The sequence below is a fragment of the Ovis canadensis genome, chromosome X (genome assembly GCF_042477335.2).
Source record: "Ovis canadensis isolate MfBH-ARS-UI-01 breed Bighorn chromosome X, ARS-UI_OviCan_v2, whole genome shotgun sequence".
Taxonomy (NCBI): domain Eukaryota; kingdom Metazoa; phylum Chordata; class Mammalia; order Artiodactyla; family Bovidae; genus Ovis; species Ovis canadensis.
This window is the reverse complement of record NC_091727.1, coordinates 19467427-19487445: the sequence shown is the minus strand read 5'-3', so window position 1 is coordinate 19487445 and position 20019 is coordinate 19467427. Positions and strand designations below refer to the sequence as shown.

General features: G+C 40.0%; 1 protein-coding gene across 3 annotated transcripts in view; it reads left to right on the top strand.

The window, feature by feature from the left end:
• SH3KBP1 (SH3 domain containing kinase binding protein 1) overlaps positions 1-20019 on the top strand; it is a 335566-nt gene that overhangs the window by 51446 nt on the left and 264101 nt on the right. The window contains exon 1 of one of the 3 annotated variants that reach the window (XM_070291396.1): positions 15244-15542. The exons of the other annotated variants lie outside the window; for them this stretch is intronic. Within the exon in view, the coding sequence (XP_070147497.1) occupies positions 15372-15542 (171 nt within the window). The 5' untranslated portion in view covers positions 15244-15371. Of the gene's footprint in view, positions 1-15243; positions 15543-20019 lie in introns of those variants that run through there. 3 annotated transcript variants of the gene reach the window in all.

Here is a 20019-nt window from a genome sequence, read left to right as displayed (position 1 = left end):
TGTGGGGAATCTGCCATACTCCTCAAGGACCCTTTACTGGCCATCTGCAATGGGCTGGGACCGGGGACTGAGCGCAAAGGAGACGTGTGAAATGAAAACATGTATTACTAGGAAGCTTCTTCCTCAGGAGAACAATGTTAGCTCCTGTTACCTGGCCTTTGGTCATTCTATACTCCGGAGAGCATATGTTAGACATTGTTCTGAAAAGATGGGCCTGATTAAAATGCCACTTGAGAAGGTTTTGACTAGATTCATCAGGCGGCTCTGTTGCAACACGCTAAATGAACCTACAGTTATCTTTTGGCCCTGATTGCTGGGTTACTTTATGGAATAATAATGACTGTCTTCTCTTTCAGGCTCGCTGGCTGCCTAGCTCTGTATATATAATCTTGCCCGTGTCTATCTGCATACAAGGACTAAAATTTGTTGAACACTTACACCAAGCAGGAAGGAGGCTAAGCCCTTTACATGTTTTTTTTTAATTTTAATTTTTTTAAATTATGAAAATATGATGAAACATTTACAGGAGATTTAGAAAATACAGAACAAGGTTACATATAATTCTGTTATATATTGCAATTATTTTTTAGGTAGATAAATGAAGATTTTCAGTTGGAGTTTCAATATCAGACTCTTAAAAATTAATAGAATGAATATCCAGAGAAGTAGGATATAGTAGACCTGAAAAGCAATCTGAACCAATTCAACATAATTAAGATTTATACAATTTTCACACAATAATAGGATACAAATTCTATTCAAGTTCCCATAGACTGTAAACTAGGAGCTATTGGAACATATCCAAGGACATAGAACAAGGTGAAAAAATGTAATGGTCTAAAGGTATTGAAATCATACAGAGACTGTTCTCTTATCACTGTGGAATTATGTTAGAAATCAATATCAAAAGATATTTTCAAGTGCATTGTGACATTTACCAAGAGAGATCATTGACTTAGCCATTGAAAGCCTCAGTAAAATTAAAAGACTGAAAAAACAAAGAGGGTGATTGCAGAGAAGAAAACATTTAAATGAGAAATTAGTATCAAAGTGAGAAATTAATATTAAAGATACTTTAAACAAAATCCCAGCCCTTTACATGCTTTATATATCATTAAATTCTTAACACCACCCTATAACATAGGTACCAGTTTTTTTTTTTTTAAATCATGCCCATTTTTTAGAAGAGATAACTGAGGCATCTTAAGGTTAAACGAGTTCCAAGCTAGTGAGGAGTAGAGAACTTTGGAACCTGAACTCGAGCAGGCAGCCTTGTCTGGGTGTCCGAGTTATCGTGGTGGGCTTAAACCCCTCACCATTATTGCCCACTGCATCCTGCCTTCCCCAGGTGTCCAGGGAAGTGCACATTTGTGCCACTCTGAGAGAAACCTCTCAGTTACTCTGCCATTCTTGAGTTAAAAAAATTACAAAGTTACTTTACAAGGGACATCAAGTAGAGATTTCCAGGTTGCTATTCTATATTCAGAATTGTGGCTGTGAACTTGCTTTCTGCATTTTAAGTAATTCTCTTAAGAAATCAGCTATTTCAGCTCAAAAGAACAACCTTTGCCTGGATTTATGGGTTGGTACTCTCTTTTCCTATGAATTCTGAAAGTAAGGCAATTCAGGAAAATATTTCATTTTACTCATTTGTAAAGAAGCTTGTTATTTTGCAGTGTTCAGGATATGCTTTTCAGGAGGAACTTTGTTGTCTTTCCTAAGAATGGTAAATAACCCAGATGTGTGACTATCTAGTTGTTCCCCATCCATGGAGGCCTTGCACACAACCAGTTCTAACTCAAATTTTTGTTGAAACTTTCAACATGTAGTCTTCTTTTAGAGAACAAAATCTTAAAACTGACAACTGGAGCCTGTTAGATGCTGTTACGAGAAATGGTACTCCAGGAAGGGTCTGGAGTAATTGAAGACAAATGTGTTACCAGTAAAAGGCACACCAGTTGGCATATTCCTCAGCCTTTCTCACTGTTGCAGCACAGGAAGTGTGTGTGTGTGTGTGTGTGTGTGTGTGTGTGTGTGTGTGTGTGTGTGTGTGTGTGTGTGTGTGTGTGTGTGTGTGTGTGTGTGTGTGTGTGTGTGTGTGTGTGTGTGTGTGTGTGTGTGTGTGTGTGTGTGTGTGTGTGTGTGTGTGTGTGTGTGTGTGTGTGTGTGAAGGGGTGTCTTGTGACTCAGGGAGAGCAGTCCCCTGACCCAGTTGATCTTGGTGATTATGCATAATGGAGTCTTATTTTCTTAATGACAGGATTATCGAATTTGAGGTTGGAAAGGGACTTTGAAATCATGTGTTTCAGCCCCTAGCTTTCTAACCGATCAGAACCTAAACCATGTAAGATATTTCTGTGATCATTACCAGACACTTAAACTTGGGAACTGTGGGGGTCCCATACAGGACTGTAAACCAGTCAGTCTCCAGTCTGGCACTGCTCCAGACACACTGTTTTGTCAGAAGTTTGGAGTGGGCAGCAGTTGGTATAGGAGCCTTGGAATATTTTTTAAATATTTGCTGTCTGAATATTTTTCAGATTTGCTGTCTGAAAAAGCTTGGGCACTCCTTTTGTACAATGGAACTGATTGTGTCGTTCTCTTTAGTCTCTTTTCTCAAGCCCATGGCTTGGTAGCCTGTGAGCTGAAGTTCTACATTTGAAAATACTATTATTTCTAAAGTACCTTTATGAATATATAAAGAAACATAATCATGCTGGAAATTTTTTTTTTAAATTGTACTACAAATACAAAAACAACATAGAAATATGCAAACAATGCTCTATGTGAGCCCATTAGAATTAATACATCCTAATTGCAACAACTCTGGACTACTAAACCCTGAAGTAAATACTGTCTTCTACCCAGTGGTATTAAGGTGGGCAGAATTTCTAGGAATGATCCCCAAGATTCCACTCCTGAATCTCCAGAACCCATGAATGTGATGAGCTGTCATCCCAGTAGTGAAAGACAGGGAAGCCTGGTGTGCTGCAGTTCATGGGGTCACGAAGAGTCGGGCACGACTTAGCGACTGAACAACAACAATCACTCTAGTAGTTGTGTTATGTTACATGGTGCCATTGACTTTCCAAAAGAAAGGGATCCAAGTGGGCCTAACTGTAGCACTTGAGCCATTAGAAGCAGAGAGATTTCTCTGTCAAGTGAAAGAAGAGGAATCAGAAAGTTGGAAAACTTGAGGAGGAGTTGTGACTTTGAAGGTGGAGTGGCCATGTGAAAAGGAATACAGGCCACTTTATTGGAGCAGAGAGCAAACCTTGGCTGGCAGCCAGCAAGGAAATGGAGACCTCAGACCCACTGCTGCAAAAAAGGGATTCTGCCAACAACCTGAATGAGCTTGGAAGTGGATTCTCCTCCCAGGTCTCTAGATTACAGTCCAGCCTGATTAGATTCTTGATATTAGCCTTGTGAGACCCTGAGCAGAGAATCTAATTGAGCTGACCTGGACTTCTGACTTAGAGAAGTGAGACGTAATAAATGGAGGTTGAGCCATTAAGTGTGTGGCTTAAAATACAGATAGCTAATTGTTCCTGGGGCGTTTGGCTCCTTCCCTAGTGGCATGTTGTCCGTGGATACCAGATGGGAAGTCTGGACTCTTACCCCTGCCCTGGGCTCAGCAGTGGTACGGGACACTCCTCACCCTCTCCACTAGATAGTGGGGAGGATCTTGAAGAAGAGAGAGCTAGAGAAAGGGATTCATATAGGAGATCCTGAGCAAAATCCTGACCAATACATAAATGAATCTGACTAGAATTCACGTTCCACAAAGTTTGAAAAAAACTACAGTAGGAAATGCCACCTAGGTATTCAGAGTGACCTCTAGATAACACAAATGAAGAAGACCAGACTAGCATTGCATGGGCTCTGGAAACTTAACTGTCACTAGTATCATTTAGCCCACAAATTAGCCCCGGATATGCATGCTTAATCTAAATAGGGTTAGTGCCTGCTAAATGTAAATAGGATGCAGTCTTATAATAGCTCAAATGCCTGAGATACAATAAAAAGTGACTTGTCGTGCCAAGAACCAGGAAAATTAGAACTTCAACGAAAAAATCAACAGACACTGACACCGGGAAGACTAAGATGTTGGAATTACTTGCCAAACATTTTGAAGCAGCCATCAGAAACATGCTTGAATAAACAGTTGCAAACACTCCTGAAACAAACAAAAAATTAGAACATCTCAGCAAAAAAATAGAGATATTAAAAAATGAAAATTAAAGAACTGAAAAATAAATCACCGTATTAAGTACACTGGATGAGCTTTATCATGGAAATGACAGAAGGAAGAATCAATGAAGTTGAAGAGAGACCAATAAAACTTAGGTACCCTATCTGTCTGTTGTCCAGCCAACAGATGGAAGCTAGTCTTGAAAAAAAAAAATGAACAGAGCCTCAGAGACCTTTGGTACAATAACATTAGGTCTAACATTTGTATCATTGGGGTAACAAAAGGAGAAGAGAAGACTATAGAAATAAAAAATATTTGAAGAAGTAATGGTTGAAAACTTCCCCAAATTGGGCAAAGGGATAAGCCATTAGAATCAAGAAGCTGAGCAATACTCAAACAGGATAAACTCAAAGAAATCTATCCCAAGACACATCATAACCAAACTTCTAAAAACTTTTTGTCTTTAGACAAAAAGCAGTGAGTGAGAAGTAACATATTACCCATAGCGGAAGAATGATTTGGAAGACAGTGGATTTCTAATATGAAATCATAGAGACAAGAAGGAAGTGCACAGCATTGTCAAGTGCTGAACAAAAAGGACTTTTCACTCCGAGTTCTACATCTAGTGAAAATATCCTTCAGGAATAAAAAGAAAATAAAAACATTCTCAGATGAAGGAAAAGAAAGAAAATTTGTCAACAGCAGATCCTTAAATAAGTTATGGCTAAAGAAAATTCTCTCAACAGAAAAGGAAATGATAACAGGGAGGAGGCCTGGAACTACAGAAAGAGGGAAAAAAACAAAACAGTGGATGGGTAAAAACAGGAGTATGTTTAATAGACTGTCTTTATGCTTAATTAACTTTTTAAAGATTTATTAGAGTATAGTTGATTTCCAGTGTTGTATTAGGTATTAGTTACAGGTGTACAGAAATGTGTCTTATTAATACATACATATATATATATGTGTGTGTGTATGTGTATCCACTCTTTTTTAGATTCTTTCACCATGTAGGCCATTACAGAGTATTGAGTAGAGTTCCCTGTGCTTTAGAGTAGGTCCTTATTATCTATAAAGTATTGTGTATATGTCAATTGCAATCTCCCAATTTACCCTCTGCTCCCCATATTACCTACCTCCTGGTAACCATAAGTTTTTGTTTTTACATCTGTAGCTCTATTTCTGTTTTGTAGGTAACTTCATTTGTAGCCTTTTATTTTCCCACGTATAAGTGATATATGATATTTATCTTTCGGTGTCTGACTTCACTCAGTGTGACAATCACTAGGTCTGTCCATGTTGCTGCAAATGCCATTATTTCATTCCTTTTTATGGCTGAGTATTATTTCATTGTATATATGTCCCACATCTTCTGTATCCATTCCTCTGTCAGTGAGCATTTAGATAGCTCACATGTTCTGGCTATTATAAATAGTGCTACATTGAATGCTGTATGCATATATCTTTTCCAAGTATGGTTTTCTCCAGATGTAGAAGAATTAGGCTTCTTGACTTCAGACTTCACTACAAAGCTACCAAAGGTACTGGTCCCCAAACAGAAATGTAGATAAATGGAATAGGATAGAAAGCCTAGAGATAAATCCACACACATGTGGCCACCTTATCTTTGACAAAGGAGGCAAGAATATACATTGGAGAAAAGACAGCCTCTTCAATAAGTGGTGCTGGAAAAACTGGACAGCTGCATGCAAAAGAATGAAATTAGAACACTCCCTAAGACTATACACAAAAATAAATTCAAAATGGATCGAAGACCTAAATGTAAGGCCAGACACTATAAGACTCTTAGAGGAAAACATAGAACACTTTTTGACATAAATCACAGCAAGGTCTTTTTTGATCCACCTCCTAAAAGGGATAAAAATAAAATAAACAAATGGAATCTAATTAAATTTAAAAGCTTTTGCAAGCAAAAGAACACTTCACTTGAAATGGGAAAACATTGATACCAGTAGTCATTGATAAGTTCCATATGTATATTGTAATAGCTAAAAAAAACCAAACCCAAACCACTAAAAAACTAAAAAGTAATTTAAAAAACTATACAATGAGATATACTCAAAAAGTCTGTAAATAAATGTACAAGTAACTCACGGGAAGGTAGGAAAAAGGAAAAAGAAGAATGATAAACAGGAAATAAAGAGGAATTCGATGACAGACATAATATCAATAATTATTTAATTGAAAATGGTCTAAGTATACCAATAGATAGAGATAACAGAGTGTATAAAAAATGTGACTCAACTGTGTGCTATCATCTACAAGAAACTCACTTCAAATGTATTGATATAGATGCATTAAAAGTAAAAGGGTAGAAAAAGATAAACCATGCAGACATTAACTTTGAAAAAGCAGGAACAGCTATATATAATACCAGATAAAGTAGATGAGAGAGTGAAGAAAATTACCTGAGATAGAGACATTACGCAATGACAAAAATGTCATTATACCAAGAAAACATAACAATCTCAAATATTAGTGAACCAAACAACAGAGCTGCAAAGTACATGAAGCAAAAACTGATAGAACTTGAAGGTAAACACATCCATAATAATAATATTTGGGAGCTACAGCATCTCTTTCAGAATTTGAAAGAACTACTAAATTGGATATCAGGAAGGATATAGAAGAATTGAACAGCATTATCAGCCAAGCAGTTCTGATTAATATTTATAGAACACTCTACTCAAAAACAGCTTAAAACATACCTTTTTCAAGTACTCATGAAACATTCACCAAGTTAGACCATACCCTGGGTCATAAAACTAATCTCAGTTTATTTAAAGGAGTGGAAATAATATGTGTATGTTCTCTGACCATAATACAATCAAACTAGAAATCAGTGACAGATAACAGGAAGATCTCCAAACCCTTGGAAATCATATAACACACTTCTGAATAATTCATGAGCCAAAGAGGAAGTCTCAGAGGAAATTTTAAAAATACATCAAGCTGAATGAAAATGAAAATAGTATATATTAAAAAGTTTATGAGACATAGCTAAAGTAGTGCTGAGAGGGAAGTTTATAGCACTAAATTCTTGATTCAAAATGGAGGAAAGATCTGAAATCAATAATCTAAACTGCCACCTCAAGAAACTAGAAAAGGAAAAGACCCTCCCCCCACCCAAACAAGCAGAATAAAGAAAGTAATGAAGAGCAGGAATCACTGAACCCAGAAAACAACAGAGAAAATCCATGAAAAACCAATTCTTTAAAAAGATCAGCAAAATGGATAAATCTTTAAGATGACTGAAAATTATTTTTTAAAAAAGAAGAGACAAATTGCAATATTAGGAATCAAACGGGCTATCCCTACAGATCCTGCAGCTATTTTAAAAAGAGTAAGGGAATATGACAAACAGTTCTATACACATACATTTTGACAATTTAGATGAAATGGACCATTGCCTTGAATATCACAAACTACCAAAACTGACCCAAGATGACATAGATAATCTTGACAGTCCTATAACTGTTGAAGAAATTAATTGATAATTTAAAAGCTTCTACGAAAGAAATCTTCAGGGCTAGGTTTCACTGGAGATTTCCACTAAACAATTGAAGAATAGGCACCAATTCTACGTAATCTCTTCCAGAAAACAGAGGAGGAGAGAATGCCTTCTTATTCATTTCATGAGGTCATTGCAACTTGATTACCAAAACTAGACAGACAGTACCAGAAATTTACAGACCAGTATCCCTCAAGAGCATAGACACAAAAATCTTCAACAAAGAACAAAACAAACCCAGCAGAATATAAAAGAATTATGTACTGTGACCAAGTGGGGTTTATTCTAGATATGGAAGTCTGCTTCATTGTTTAAAAATCACTTAATGTAATCTGCCGTATCAACAGATGACAGGAGGAAAAAATCAGATAATCATATCAGTTGGTGTAGGAAAATCACTTGACAAAATTCAACAAAGATTCATGATGAAAACTCTAAGTAGAGTAGGAATATAGGGGAATTTCCCCAGCTTAATAAGGAGCATCTACAGTTAACATCATACTGAATGGTGAAAGAGTGAATGCTTTCCCCCCTGAGAATAGGAACAAGGCCAAGATCTCTGCTGTCACTAGTCTTATTCAGCACAGTACTGGATATCCTAGTCAGTGCCATTCTGAGAAAAGAAATATAAGATGTACAAATAGGAAAGGAAGAATAAAAACTGTCCCTATTTGTGGATGACATGATTCTCTATGTAGGAAATCCCCCAAAGCAAAAAATAACTCCTGGAATTAGTAAATAAATTCAGCAAGATCACAGGATACAAGATCAACACACAAAAATTATTTCTGTGTCCTAGAAATGAACATATGGAAACCCAAATTAAGAGCACAATACCATTTATAATCTACCCTAAAAAATTAAAATACTTAGGTATAAATCTAAGAAAACATGGACAGGATGTGTGTTGGAAAATCAAAGGAATTAGAATAGGTAAAATAATTTTGAGAAAGAAGAACAAAGTACAAGGCATCTATTCTATTTTATGACTTAGTTTAATAGCTAAAATAATTAAGACTGTGTGGAATTGGTGGAGAGATAGATACATAGGTCAATTGAACAGAATAAAGAACCCAGAAATAGGCCCACACAAATATGCCCAACTGATTTTGACAAAGGTACAGAAGCAATTCAACAAAGGAAAGAGCCTTTTCATCTCATGGTGCTGGATCAGTTGCACAGCCAGAGACAAAAAAATAAACCTCTTCCTAAACCTTACACCTTGTAACAATTATCTCAAAATGGATCATAGATTTAAATGTAAAACATAAAACTGTAAAAGTTATAGAATTAAACACAAGAGAAAATCTTCAGAATCTAGGCCTTGGTGAAGAGTTCTTAGACATCACACCAACAGAACATTAAAGATAAAAAATCAATCAATTAGATTTCTTCAGAGTTAAAAACTTTTGTGAAAAACTCTGTGAAGAGGATGAAAAGACAGGTTACAGACCGAGTGAAAATATTTGCTAACCATATGTCTGACAAAGGACTTATATTTAGAATGAATGAAGAACTCTCAAAATGCAATACTAAGTCAAAAAGTCCAATTAAAAATGGGTAAGAGATGTGAACATACATTTCACTGAAGACGATATATAGATGGAAAGTAAGCACATGAAAGGTGTTCAGCATCATTACCATTAGAGAAAGGAAAATTAAAAGGACAATGACACTGTATCTATTGATCTATGTATCAATGATACTAGTACTATTTATCTATTAGAATAAGCATTAGAAGGGCTGCAACAAAAAACGGCAGTAATGCCAAATGCTGGCGAGGGTGTACAGAAAGTGTTCTCTCATATACTGCTGCAGGGACTGTAAAAGGTTTCAGCCATCTGGAAAACAGTTTGGCAGTTTCTTATAAAACTAACTTTGCACTTGCCACATGACCCAGTGATTGTACTCTTGGACATTCATCTCAGAGAAATAAAAATTTTTGTCCACACAAAAACCTGTACAAGAATGTTCGTGGCAGCAGAGCTTTATTCATAATAGTTCTGAATTATAAATAACTTGAATGTCCTTCAATGGGTGGATGATAAAACACAGTCTAGTCCATTCATATGATGGAATAGTACTCAGCAGTAAAAAGAAATGAATACAGCCAACAACTTGGATGGGTCACAAGAGCATTGTGCTTTGGGAATAAAGCCAGTCTCAAATGTTATATACTGTATGATTAATTTATATTACATTTCAAAAAGACAAAATTATAGAGTTGAAGAACAGATGATTAACTGCTAAGGGACAGTGACAGGGTGGGGAGAGGACTGGTAGAACTATGAAATGATAGCACAAGGGCGTTACTTCGTGGAGATGGAACAGTTCTGTATCTTGACTGCGATGGTGATTACTCAAATGTGTATGATGGGGCAAACTGCACAGAGTTATATACACACACACAAATCAGTGCATGCAAAAACTATGAGACATGAATGAGATCTGTAGTGTAGTTACCAGTATTGTACACACATCAGTTTCTTTGTTTTGATATTGTACTGTAGTCATGTGAGATGCCATCACTGGAGCAAGCTGAGTGGAGGGTTCGTGGCACTCTGCACCATTTTGTAAGTTTCTGTGAGTACATGATTCAGTTCGTTTCAGTTCTGTCGCTCAGTCGTGTCTGACTCTTTGTGACCCCCATGGAATGCAGCACACCAGGCCTCCATCACCAACTCCCGGAGTTTACTCAGACTCATGTCCGTGGAGTCAGTGATGCCATCCAACCATCTCATCCTCTGCCATCCCCTTCTCCTCCTGCCTTCAATCTTTCCCAGCATCAGGGTCTTTTCAGATGAGTCAGTTCTTTGCATCAGGTGGCCAAGGTGTTGGAGTTTCAGCTTCAGCATCAGTCCTTCCAATGAATATTCAGGACTGATTTCCTTTAGGATGGATTGGTTGGATCTCCTTGCAGTCCAAGGGACTCTCAAGAGTCTTCTCCAACACCACAGTCAAAAGAATCAATTCTTCAGCACTCAGCTTTCTTTATAGTCCAACTCTCAACATCCATACATGACTACTGGAAAAACCATAGCCTTGACTAGATGGACCCTTTGTTGGCAAAGTAATGTCTCTGCTTTTTAATATGCTATCTAGGTTGGTCATAACTATTCTTCCAAGGAGTAAGTATCTTTTAATTTCATTGCTTCAGTCACCATCAGCAGTGATTTTTGGAGCCCCCCAAAATAAAGTCTGTCACTGTTTCCATTGTTTCCCCATCTATTTGTGATGAAGTGATGGGACCAGATGCCATGATCTTCGTTTTCTGAATATTGAGCTTTAACCCAACTTTTTCGTTCTCCTCTTTCACTTTCATCAAGAGGCTCTTTAGTTTGCTTTCTGACAAAAGGGTGGTGTCATCTGCATATCTGAGGTTATTGATATTTCTCCTGGCAATCTTGATTCCAGCTTGTGTTTCATCCAGCCCAGGGTTTCTCATGATATACTCTGCATGTAAGTTAAATGAGCAGGGTGGCAATATACAGCCTTGACATACTTCTTTCTCTTTGGAACCAGTCTGTTGTTCCATGTCCAGTTCTAACTGTTGCTTCCTGACCTGCATACAGATTTTTCAAGAGGTAAGTCATGTGGTCTGGTATTCCCATCTCTTTAGGAATTTTCCACAGTTTATTGTGATCCACACAGTCAAAGGCTTTGGCATAGTCAATAAAGTAGAAATAAATGTTTTTCTGGGACTCTCTTGCTTTTTGATAATCCAACGGATGTTGGCAATTTGATCTCTGGTTCCTCTGCCTTTTCTAAAACCAGCTTGAACATCTGGAAGTTCACGGTTCACGTGCTGTTGAAGACTGGCTTGGAGAGTTTTGAGCATTACTTTACTAGTATGTGAGATGAATGCAACTGTGCAGTAGTTTAAGCATTTTTTGGCATTGCCTGTCTTTGGGATTGGAATGAAAACTGACCTTTTCCAGTCCTGTGGCCACTGCTGAGTTTTCCAAACTTGCTGGCATATTGAGTGCAGCACTTTCACAGCATCATGTTTTAGGATTTGAAATAGCTCAACTGGAATTCCATCACCTCCACTAGCTTTGTTCGTAGTGATGCTTCCTAAGGCCCACTTGACTTCACATTCCACGATGTCTGGCTCTAGGTGAGTGATCACACCATCGTGATTATCTGGGTCATGATGACCTTTTTTGTACACTTCTTCTGTGTATTCTTGCCACCTCTTCTTAATATCTTCTGCTTCTGTTAGGTCCATACCATTTCTGTCCTTTATTGTGCCCATCATTGCATGAAATGTTCCCTTGGTATCTCTGATTTTCTTGAACAGATCTCTAGTTTTTCCCATTCTGTTCTTTTCCTCTATTTCTTTGCACTGATCACTGAGGAAGACTTTCTTATCTCTCCTTGCTATTCTTTGGAACTCCACATTCAAATGGGTACATCTTTCCTTTTCTCCTTTGCTTTTCACTTCTCTTCTATTCACAGCTATTTGTAAGGCCTCCTCAGACAGCCATTTTGCTTTTTTTCATTTCTTTTTCTTGGAGATGGTCTTGATCCCTGTCTCCTGTACAGTGTCATGAACATCTGTCTACAGTTCATCAGGCACTCTGTCTATCAGATCTAATCCTTTGAATCTATTTCTCACTTCCACTGTATAATCGTAAGGGATTTGATTTAGGTCATACCTGAATGGTCTAGTGGTTTTCCCTACATTCTTCAGTTTAAGCCTGAGTTTGGCAATAAGGAGTTCATGATCTGAGCCACAGTCAGCTCCCGGTCTTGTTTTTGCTGACTGTATAGAGCTTCTCCAACTTTGGCTGCAAAGAATATAATCAATCTGATTTTGGTGTTGACCATCTGGTGATGTCCATGTGTAGAGTCTTCTCTTGTGTTGTTGGAAGAGGGTGTTTGCTATGACCAGTGTGTTCTCTTGGCAAAAGTCTATTAGCCTTTGCCCTGCTTCATTCTAATTTGCCCTGGAGTACATAATTATTTCAAAATAAAAAGTTAAAAAATAATAATGCCAGTGGGTTTCCCCTTTGGTTGTACATGGGTATCAGCTGGGGAGCTTTATAAAAACCCCATATTCAGACCGTACCCCAGAGCCATCTGCATCTCTGCTTGTGAGTGCCAGCATTGGTATATATTAGGATTCTTAACTCTTGTCCTTGTTTTCCACTGAATTAGAAAAATACAAAAACAAACCAACCCCTTCCCCCCACTTTCCTCACGCTTAGTTCTCTAGCCTGTCCTGGGTATGGCAGTTCTCTCTCCCAAGGTCAGATTCTCTTATCTGTGCTGTGTTGTTAAGGTCATGGCTGGAATGTAGTGGAGCCCTGCCCACTGTGCAGACACCAGGAGGCATCACTGTTTGATGTCTCTGTGGCTGTCTGGAGACCGATGAGAGAAGCAGACCGGAAAGAAAGAAGAGTGGAGGAAGACAGCAGTGAGGTGGACCAGAGGGGGTCGGGGCCTCAGAGACAGTGCTGACGAAAGGGCCTGGGTCTTGTTTGCTGCCTGGGCCACGTCTGCTGGAGCAGACGCCTCCCCAGGCTGCTTGGACGGCTATCCTTCTTTTGCCTCACCTTGAGGTTCTACTGACGGTCTTGAAAGACAAATCTGATCACACCCTCTTCCCCAGATACTGCACATACTAGAAATATCCTTCCTTGGCTTTTCCTTGGTTTTAGGCTAGAGATTAAGCTCTTGAACGTGGTCCACCCATGGGCTGCAGCTCCCATCTTTCTTTCCAGCTTTGTCTCTCCATTTTCTGTGAGTCTTTGTGGTGCGATTTTTCTCTCCTAACACTTGTCACTCTTAAGATTTGAAATCTGTTCTTTTGGTTCTTTGATGAATGTCCATCATCCCTGCTGGACTGAGGGTCTGTGGCCTCTGTGTAGCATTGTGTCTCCGTGCCTGGCACACAGTGGTGCTTTTCCATATTTGTTGAATGAGTGACTGTCTTTGTTGCTTGTTGCCCGATGTTTGTGGTTATTGGCACCGCTGGGAACTTAGTTCTTACTCTTTAGATGGTGGCGGTCCTAAGCTCCTGGTCTTATGGGAAATGATATGGCCCAAGGATTGCCAAAGGAACTGATGCTCCTGGCTCTGGGAGACACACCTGTGTCAAATCCAGTGGTGGAGCTAGCAGTCAATTTGAAGATGGCCTGCTGAGCAGCGGTCTTGGACTTCTAATTCGAATTGATGTTTATGTTCTCTGCTTTTCTTTTTGAAAGTGAAAGTGAAGTCGCTCAGTTGTGTCCAACTCTTTGCGACCCCATGGACTGTAGCCTACCAGGCTCCTCTGTCCATACTAGCTTAGAATTGCATTGCCTGCTGACAGGATACCACATAGCCTTAAATTTGGGGGCTGTAAGGATCTATGGCTTCTCAGGTAGCTCAGTGGTAAAGAATTCTGCCAATGCAGTTGACACATGAGATGTGGGTTCGATCCCTGGGTTAGGAAGAGCACCCGGAGAAGGGAATGGCAACCCACTCTTGTATTCTTGCCTGGAAAATCCTATGAACAGAGGAGCCTGGCAGGCTACAGTCCATGGAATCACAAAAGAGGTTGGACATGACTGAATGAGCATGCACATACAAGGATCTATGCAGTAATATAGAAACTACGTATATGCTATGAGAGAACAAAAGCAGGCTACATAATTGTATATGCAGCATGTTACACAAACACCAAATTGTGTGTGTAGGGGGAAATGCTAAATGTTACTAGTGGAGGTTTTGGCTTCTTTATTTCTAAGATTTTTGAAAGTTGATTTAAAATGGAAAATTATGTATTTTCATCTGATTTGTTTACTTTACCTCAGAGATTGAGGTGCATTCAATCCTTTGACTTCTTGTGATGGGAGTAGCTCCCAGATGAATGTTACTTTTTCCGAATTGTTTTTACATCCCTCTTGTCTTCCCAAAGAATATCAGGAAGCAGCAAATAATGAAAGTAACAAATGAGCTGGGTTAATGGTATGTAACCCTTGCTATGTAACTTGGTTCAAATTTTTATCAGGTCTGTAGTTATCTGAGTGTGTAGTGATAAAGCATCTTTATTTCATCACAAATTGTGACTCAGCACTAGTTTTGGAGTGAGAGCTGAGCTTTCCCACCTTGGGCAAGTTATTTAAGCTGTCTGAGTTTCATTCATTCATCAAATGTTTATTGTGTGCTTGGTGTGTTATAGTTACTAGCAAAGACACTGAACAAATCAGACAAAAATCCTTGCTCTCGTGAACTTACATCCTAGTGGGATAGATGGGCAATAAGCTATGAACATAATGAACAAGTTACATAATATGTTGGAGGGAAGAAAAGCAGAGGAGGGGGGGTATGGGATGTTGAGCATGGGATTGTAGTTTGTGATAAGGAGACCAGCACAAGCCTCACTGAAAAGGTAACCTTTAAGTCAAGACTTCAAGAAGTGAGGAGGGGAGCCCTGTGGGGATCTGTGGAGAGAACCTTTCGGTCAGAGGCAATAAATAGCACGTGCAAAGGCCCTGAGGAAGGAAAGTCTGTGGTGTGTTGGAAGAGCAATAGAGACAAGTATGCTTGAGGGGAGAGAGCCAGAGGGGAGCAGCAAGGAATGGGCTTAGAGGTCACGGGGCTGCAGATCTGGTCGGGCTGCTCTAAGCCTGGGGACGCTGAGTGAGATGGGAAGTAATCATGCAAGCAGTGAGGTGGTGTGACCGAGGGTGCTCTAACTGGTTCCTTCCGGCTGCAGTGTTCGGGACAAGCTGCAGGGGACAAGAGGTGGAAGCAGGGCGGTTTGGAGGCCCATGCAGGAGTCCCGGGGAGACCAGAGAAGAAGTGGCCAGATTCTGGATGCTTCTGGAGGTAGAGCCATCAGGATTTGCGGATAAGGCTGGTTGTGTGTGGTGAGACAGACAGAGGAGGGAGGGGGGATGGCAAGGTTTTGGTACTGAGTCCTGGGAAGCAGATTGAAGATGTGGGTCTGGATTTCAAGGCTAGAGACAGGAATTTAGGGGTCTTTCAAAGCCCAGACTGGCAGAGATCATCAGGGCAGAGAGTGGGGTCCAAGAAGAAAGGAGTTTTGCCCCTTCCCCCAACTATAGTATTGACAGTAAAACCAGTATTGAGACTGACAGGTAGTGGTCAGAAGGGGAGGAGAAGATTCAGGAAAGTGAATGTTCTGAAAGGTAGGAGAAGGTGCTTCAGGCCAGGAGAGAGAGTGGTCACTTGGGCCCAGACTCTCTCCCCAGGTGGCTCCCAGCATGGGGTGTGAACTGCACCTTGTTACTATTGTTATTAATAATGATGAGCACTGGATATAAGGGGAATTTTTAGCAGGGGCTTTTCTACTCCTCTCTGGAATGAGTCCAAGTTTGGGCATATAAAGGAAAACTGCTACTTTTCTTAACCGCCCAATATAACACTATTCTCTAATGTTCATGCATTTACATACAGAATATCTCTAGTATTTTAAAAAAACTCTAATCAGTAGTGTTGGAGCTCTTAAATCACATTGTAAGAGTTAGAATTTTTTTAAAAAATTAGTTTTACACGCCCGCCAGATGTACAAATTCTTCAGGCTGATAAATTTTGATGTGAAAAAAAAAAAAAAGTTGGTGTCTCCAAAACCAGGAAGCAGAACATTCCAAGTTTATAGCACAAAGTAAATTTGATGCGTTGCATAAAATCTTTATTCAAGAAGGCCTTATGGAATGAATGCCATCTTCCAAAGTTTATTGAAGGACATGAAATGGTAGTCGTTTAAAATAAAAATGGTAATTTTTAGAATAAAAGTTTTCATATGTGAACAAGTTGTGTGGTAACTAAACTTCTCCTTTTTTGATTTTCAACTCATCCATTCAACTTTTACTTAATTATGACCTTTTAAAAATCAAATTTTCATCTAAGATTTCTTTTTCATGGTGCAGGTAGACAAATCTGCATGAAAGTGTCTATAGTGTGGGTCATATTGAGAAGCCATCTTCCCCCTTCCCCATAGTACACACACTGTGTGTGGGAAGAGAGTTTGCCATGACCTTGTCTTTTTACTTGGTCATTTCAGCCTTTTCTGCTGTGACCTGTGAGCCTGGTCAAGTCAGCCACGTTCAGCACATCCTTACTGAGGTCTGTGCCTGGGACTCAGTGCACTTTGACCTGGAGCAGTCATGCCTGGTGGTCTAGAAGCTGGAATCTGTATTTATTAGCCCTGAGACCTTGGGGAGGCCATTTGATCCTTCTGCCCAGGTGTCCATTTCTTTCTTCTTATGAAAAATGGGAAGGATGACAACGGTATATCTTTTAGTTGGTGTCCTTGGAAGAATGCACGAGAGTACACATGTAGGGCAACTGAGAAGTGTTTGATACTTATTCATCAGCCAGCAAATGTTAGCTATTAATACAAGTATTTAGCCATGCTGAGAGATTGGGAAGATACAGAGATGAGAGTTTTCCAGTTGGTGCTGAGATGGAGGTAGGGCTTCAGGTTTTCTTGGTGGGGGCGAAAGTAACAGCCCTGGAATTTGGAAGGGTGGGGAAGGGGTGCAGGGAGCGCCACAGGCTGTGACGCTCTTCATCCCAGTCAGCCTGGCAGGGAGCTTCTGAGCCCAGACTGCCGGAGAGAAGAGCAGAAACAGGCAGCAATGGCCAGGTGTTGGCACTGCCCCTGCCCTGGGGCAGTGATTAGCAGGAGCTGGCAGTGGGTGAGGGTGGGCAGTGTGACCTCAGCTTGAAAGCCACCTAGGATCTGGGAAGGAGGCTGGAGACACAAGGTCTGTCCTGAAGCTCTGTGTGGACAGGACACCTCATGGGCTGCCCAGGAGACATTTGGTTTCACTTTGGTTTCTTAACTCCCAAGGGGATTTGAAATAATGTATCCCCCACCCCCTGACTCCCAGGCTCAGGGGTAAACTTCCTCATCTTTCTTCTGTGGAAGATGAGACAAGAAGTTCTTGAGGGAGGTTCAGGGAGAGGAAAGGTGGAAAAGTGAATGTGTCTTTAATGTGTGTTCACTGCACGCAGTAACGCGAAAGCCACACATGGATGTATTCAGCTATTTGGGGAATGAAGTACGTGGCGTTGGGCCCTGTTAGCCCTTGGCTGCCTGTTTTGCTCGTCACGGAGGAAGGAGAGTTTCATTTGTTGTCATCCTTCCTCTGGGACCACCAGGTTTTTCTCAAGAAAAGTGACACAGAGATGATATCCTGTGTCTGGGTATCCGGGTGGAAAACAAAGCAGGCTGGCCTGCGTTTGGAGCCGCAAGCTTGTATGAGCCAAAACACGCCCTGCCCTGGCTTTCTTGAGGCAGGTGGTCCCAGATGTGAGGTCCCAGAGTGAGGAGCCTGCAGCGCCACTGCATTCCCAGGCGGCGTGGGGACACTCTGGCACCGCCTCCTCTTACACCCAGTCTTTCTTTGAATGAGGCAGGACAGCTCCTTGGTGGCGGCCCTGAAGCTCTCAGGGCTGTAATTTTCCTGTCTGTAAAACAAGGCCATGGTCAAGATCTGAGATAACTAGTATCAGTACAGTGGGAGGCCAGGTTACAATGAAAAAGGACTGGTTTTTGCATGTTGTGGAAGAAAAAAAATTCAAATTATCTTTAAAAGACTTACTATAGATGTGCATCTTAGTCATGACTGTAATAAACTATAATTGGCATTGATGATAAAACATGAATGTGGTCTTAGCAAAGCCATGTGTGTTTGGACAACACCTCATTGTCTGTAGTGTGATGCCAGCTACTGCAGGGTTTGGTCACTTGGGATTCATTTTCTGACCACATAGATTCATAGTAAAGAAATGGTATCCAAATCAATAGGTTGGCCGGTTATAGGCAGAAGATACATTATGACTGTTTAACATGGTAATTATTATCAAGTTATAACCGCTAGACCTGTAGTCACACTGTAATACTGAGGCCTTCATGGGCACAAATAGAAAAGGAATCAGGTTTATTGCTGGTCATGCTGTATCTGCTCACAGCTTGCCTTGTGTTCAGTCTTTAACTGTTCCTCTTGGCAGCAAAATCATGAGTGTGTGCACAACTTTTCTCTCCCCAAACCTTGAAACTGGAATAATTGTCAACCTGACTACAAAAAAAGTACATCTGCCATATGAAAGTAGCTTCAGCTATTCTGTGTCAAATGAGTAATTATGACATTAGACTCTGATGACACATAATATGAACTTTGAAAAGTATTTGAATATGGAGCATGTCAGGTTTGTGTGGTTTCTTTCAACTGTTGAGAAATTGCTTCTTTGTGCTTATTGATATTTTTTTTTCCAGAGAGTGCTGTGTTATTTGGTTCAAAATGTCACATGACAGATGCTCTCTTTGGTACATATAATCCATGCAATTATAACGTGAGCTTCTCCTATCAGTGGTGGTTAAAAATCTATATGCCTTTATTCTGTTATAGCCTGTGATATTTTTTTAATTCAATTTAACTCACCCTTTTATTTTAAAACTTGAATTCGAATGGATTCCATTAACAGGTATTTTAAGGTGACCATTAAGACTAGGATGCTGCCAGCTTTCAGCTAAACATCGTCCCCAGCCCTTGAGCTCGAGGTGCAGTCTAATTTCGAGCCTGTTGCAGTGTAGGAAGGTAAACAGCTGTGGTAACGACACAGCACAGCCGACGAGTGATGGTTCTCAGGCAGGGGAAAGTGTGTTATTTCGCTGTCTGACTGGTCACCCTGATTGCAGTTCTACCTGGAGTGCATCTAACAGAACCACGCATGATAATTAAAGCTGCAGATTCATCACTGGTAGAGCCATCCCATTTAAGGCTCACTACAGCCAAGCTTAGGCCTGTCTTCATTCATTACAAAAAAAGCCGAATGAAGATGCATTCTACTGAAAAAAGATTTCCTTTTAATTGGCATATACAAGTGAATACTAAAGCATCAAAATAATTAAAAGTCACCTTCTTTGCTGATGAAACTTAACTGGAGGGCCCTTCTTGGTCTGTGCCAGGCATTTGCCATCCTCAGACTGTGTGGTCATGCAGGCTCCTTTCAGCCCTGCAACCCATCTCAGGGTCTGTCGTGATGGCAGAGATTGGTAGGTTATTCATGTCTGCCCATTTCTTTCCCCAGAGTGACTAGAATGGTTGGAAGTACAGAGAAGTGTGTTAAATATTCATCTAATTGAATTGAATAGAATATACAATCCTTAAGATTAATTGGAAGTTTTGAAGTCTTTAATGGTTCATTTTTTTCATAGCATATAATTTACTTGCTATTATCTAAGGTAGTGAATTATTTAAGTAAAAAGAAAGTTCTTTCCATGAGATGGATCTTACCGAGCCTTTGCTGCTTTCATTTGTATGTGATTAAAGGT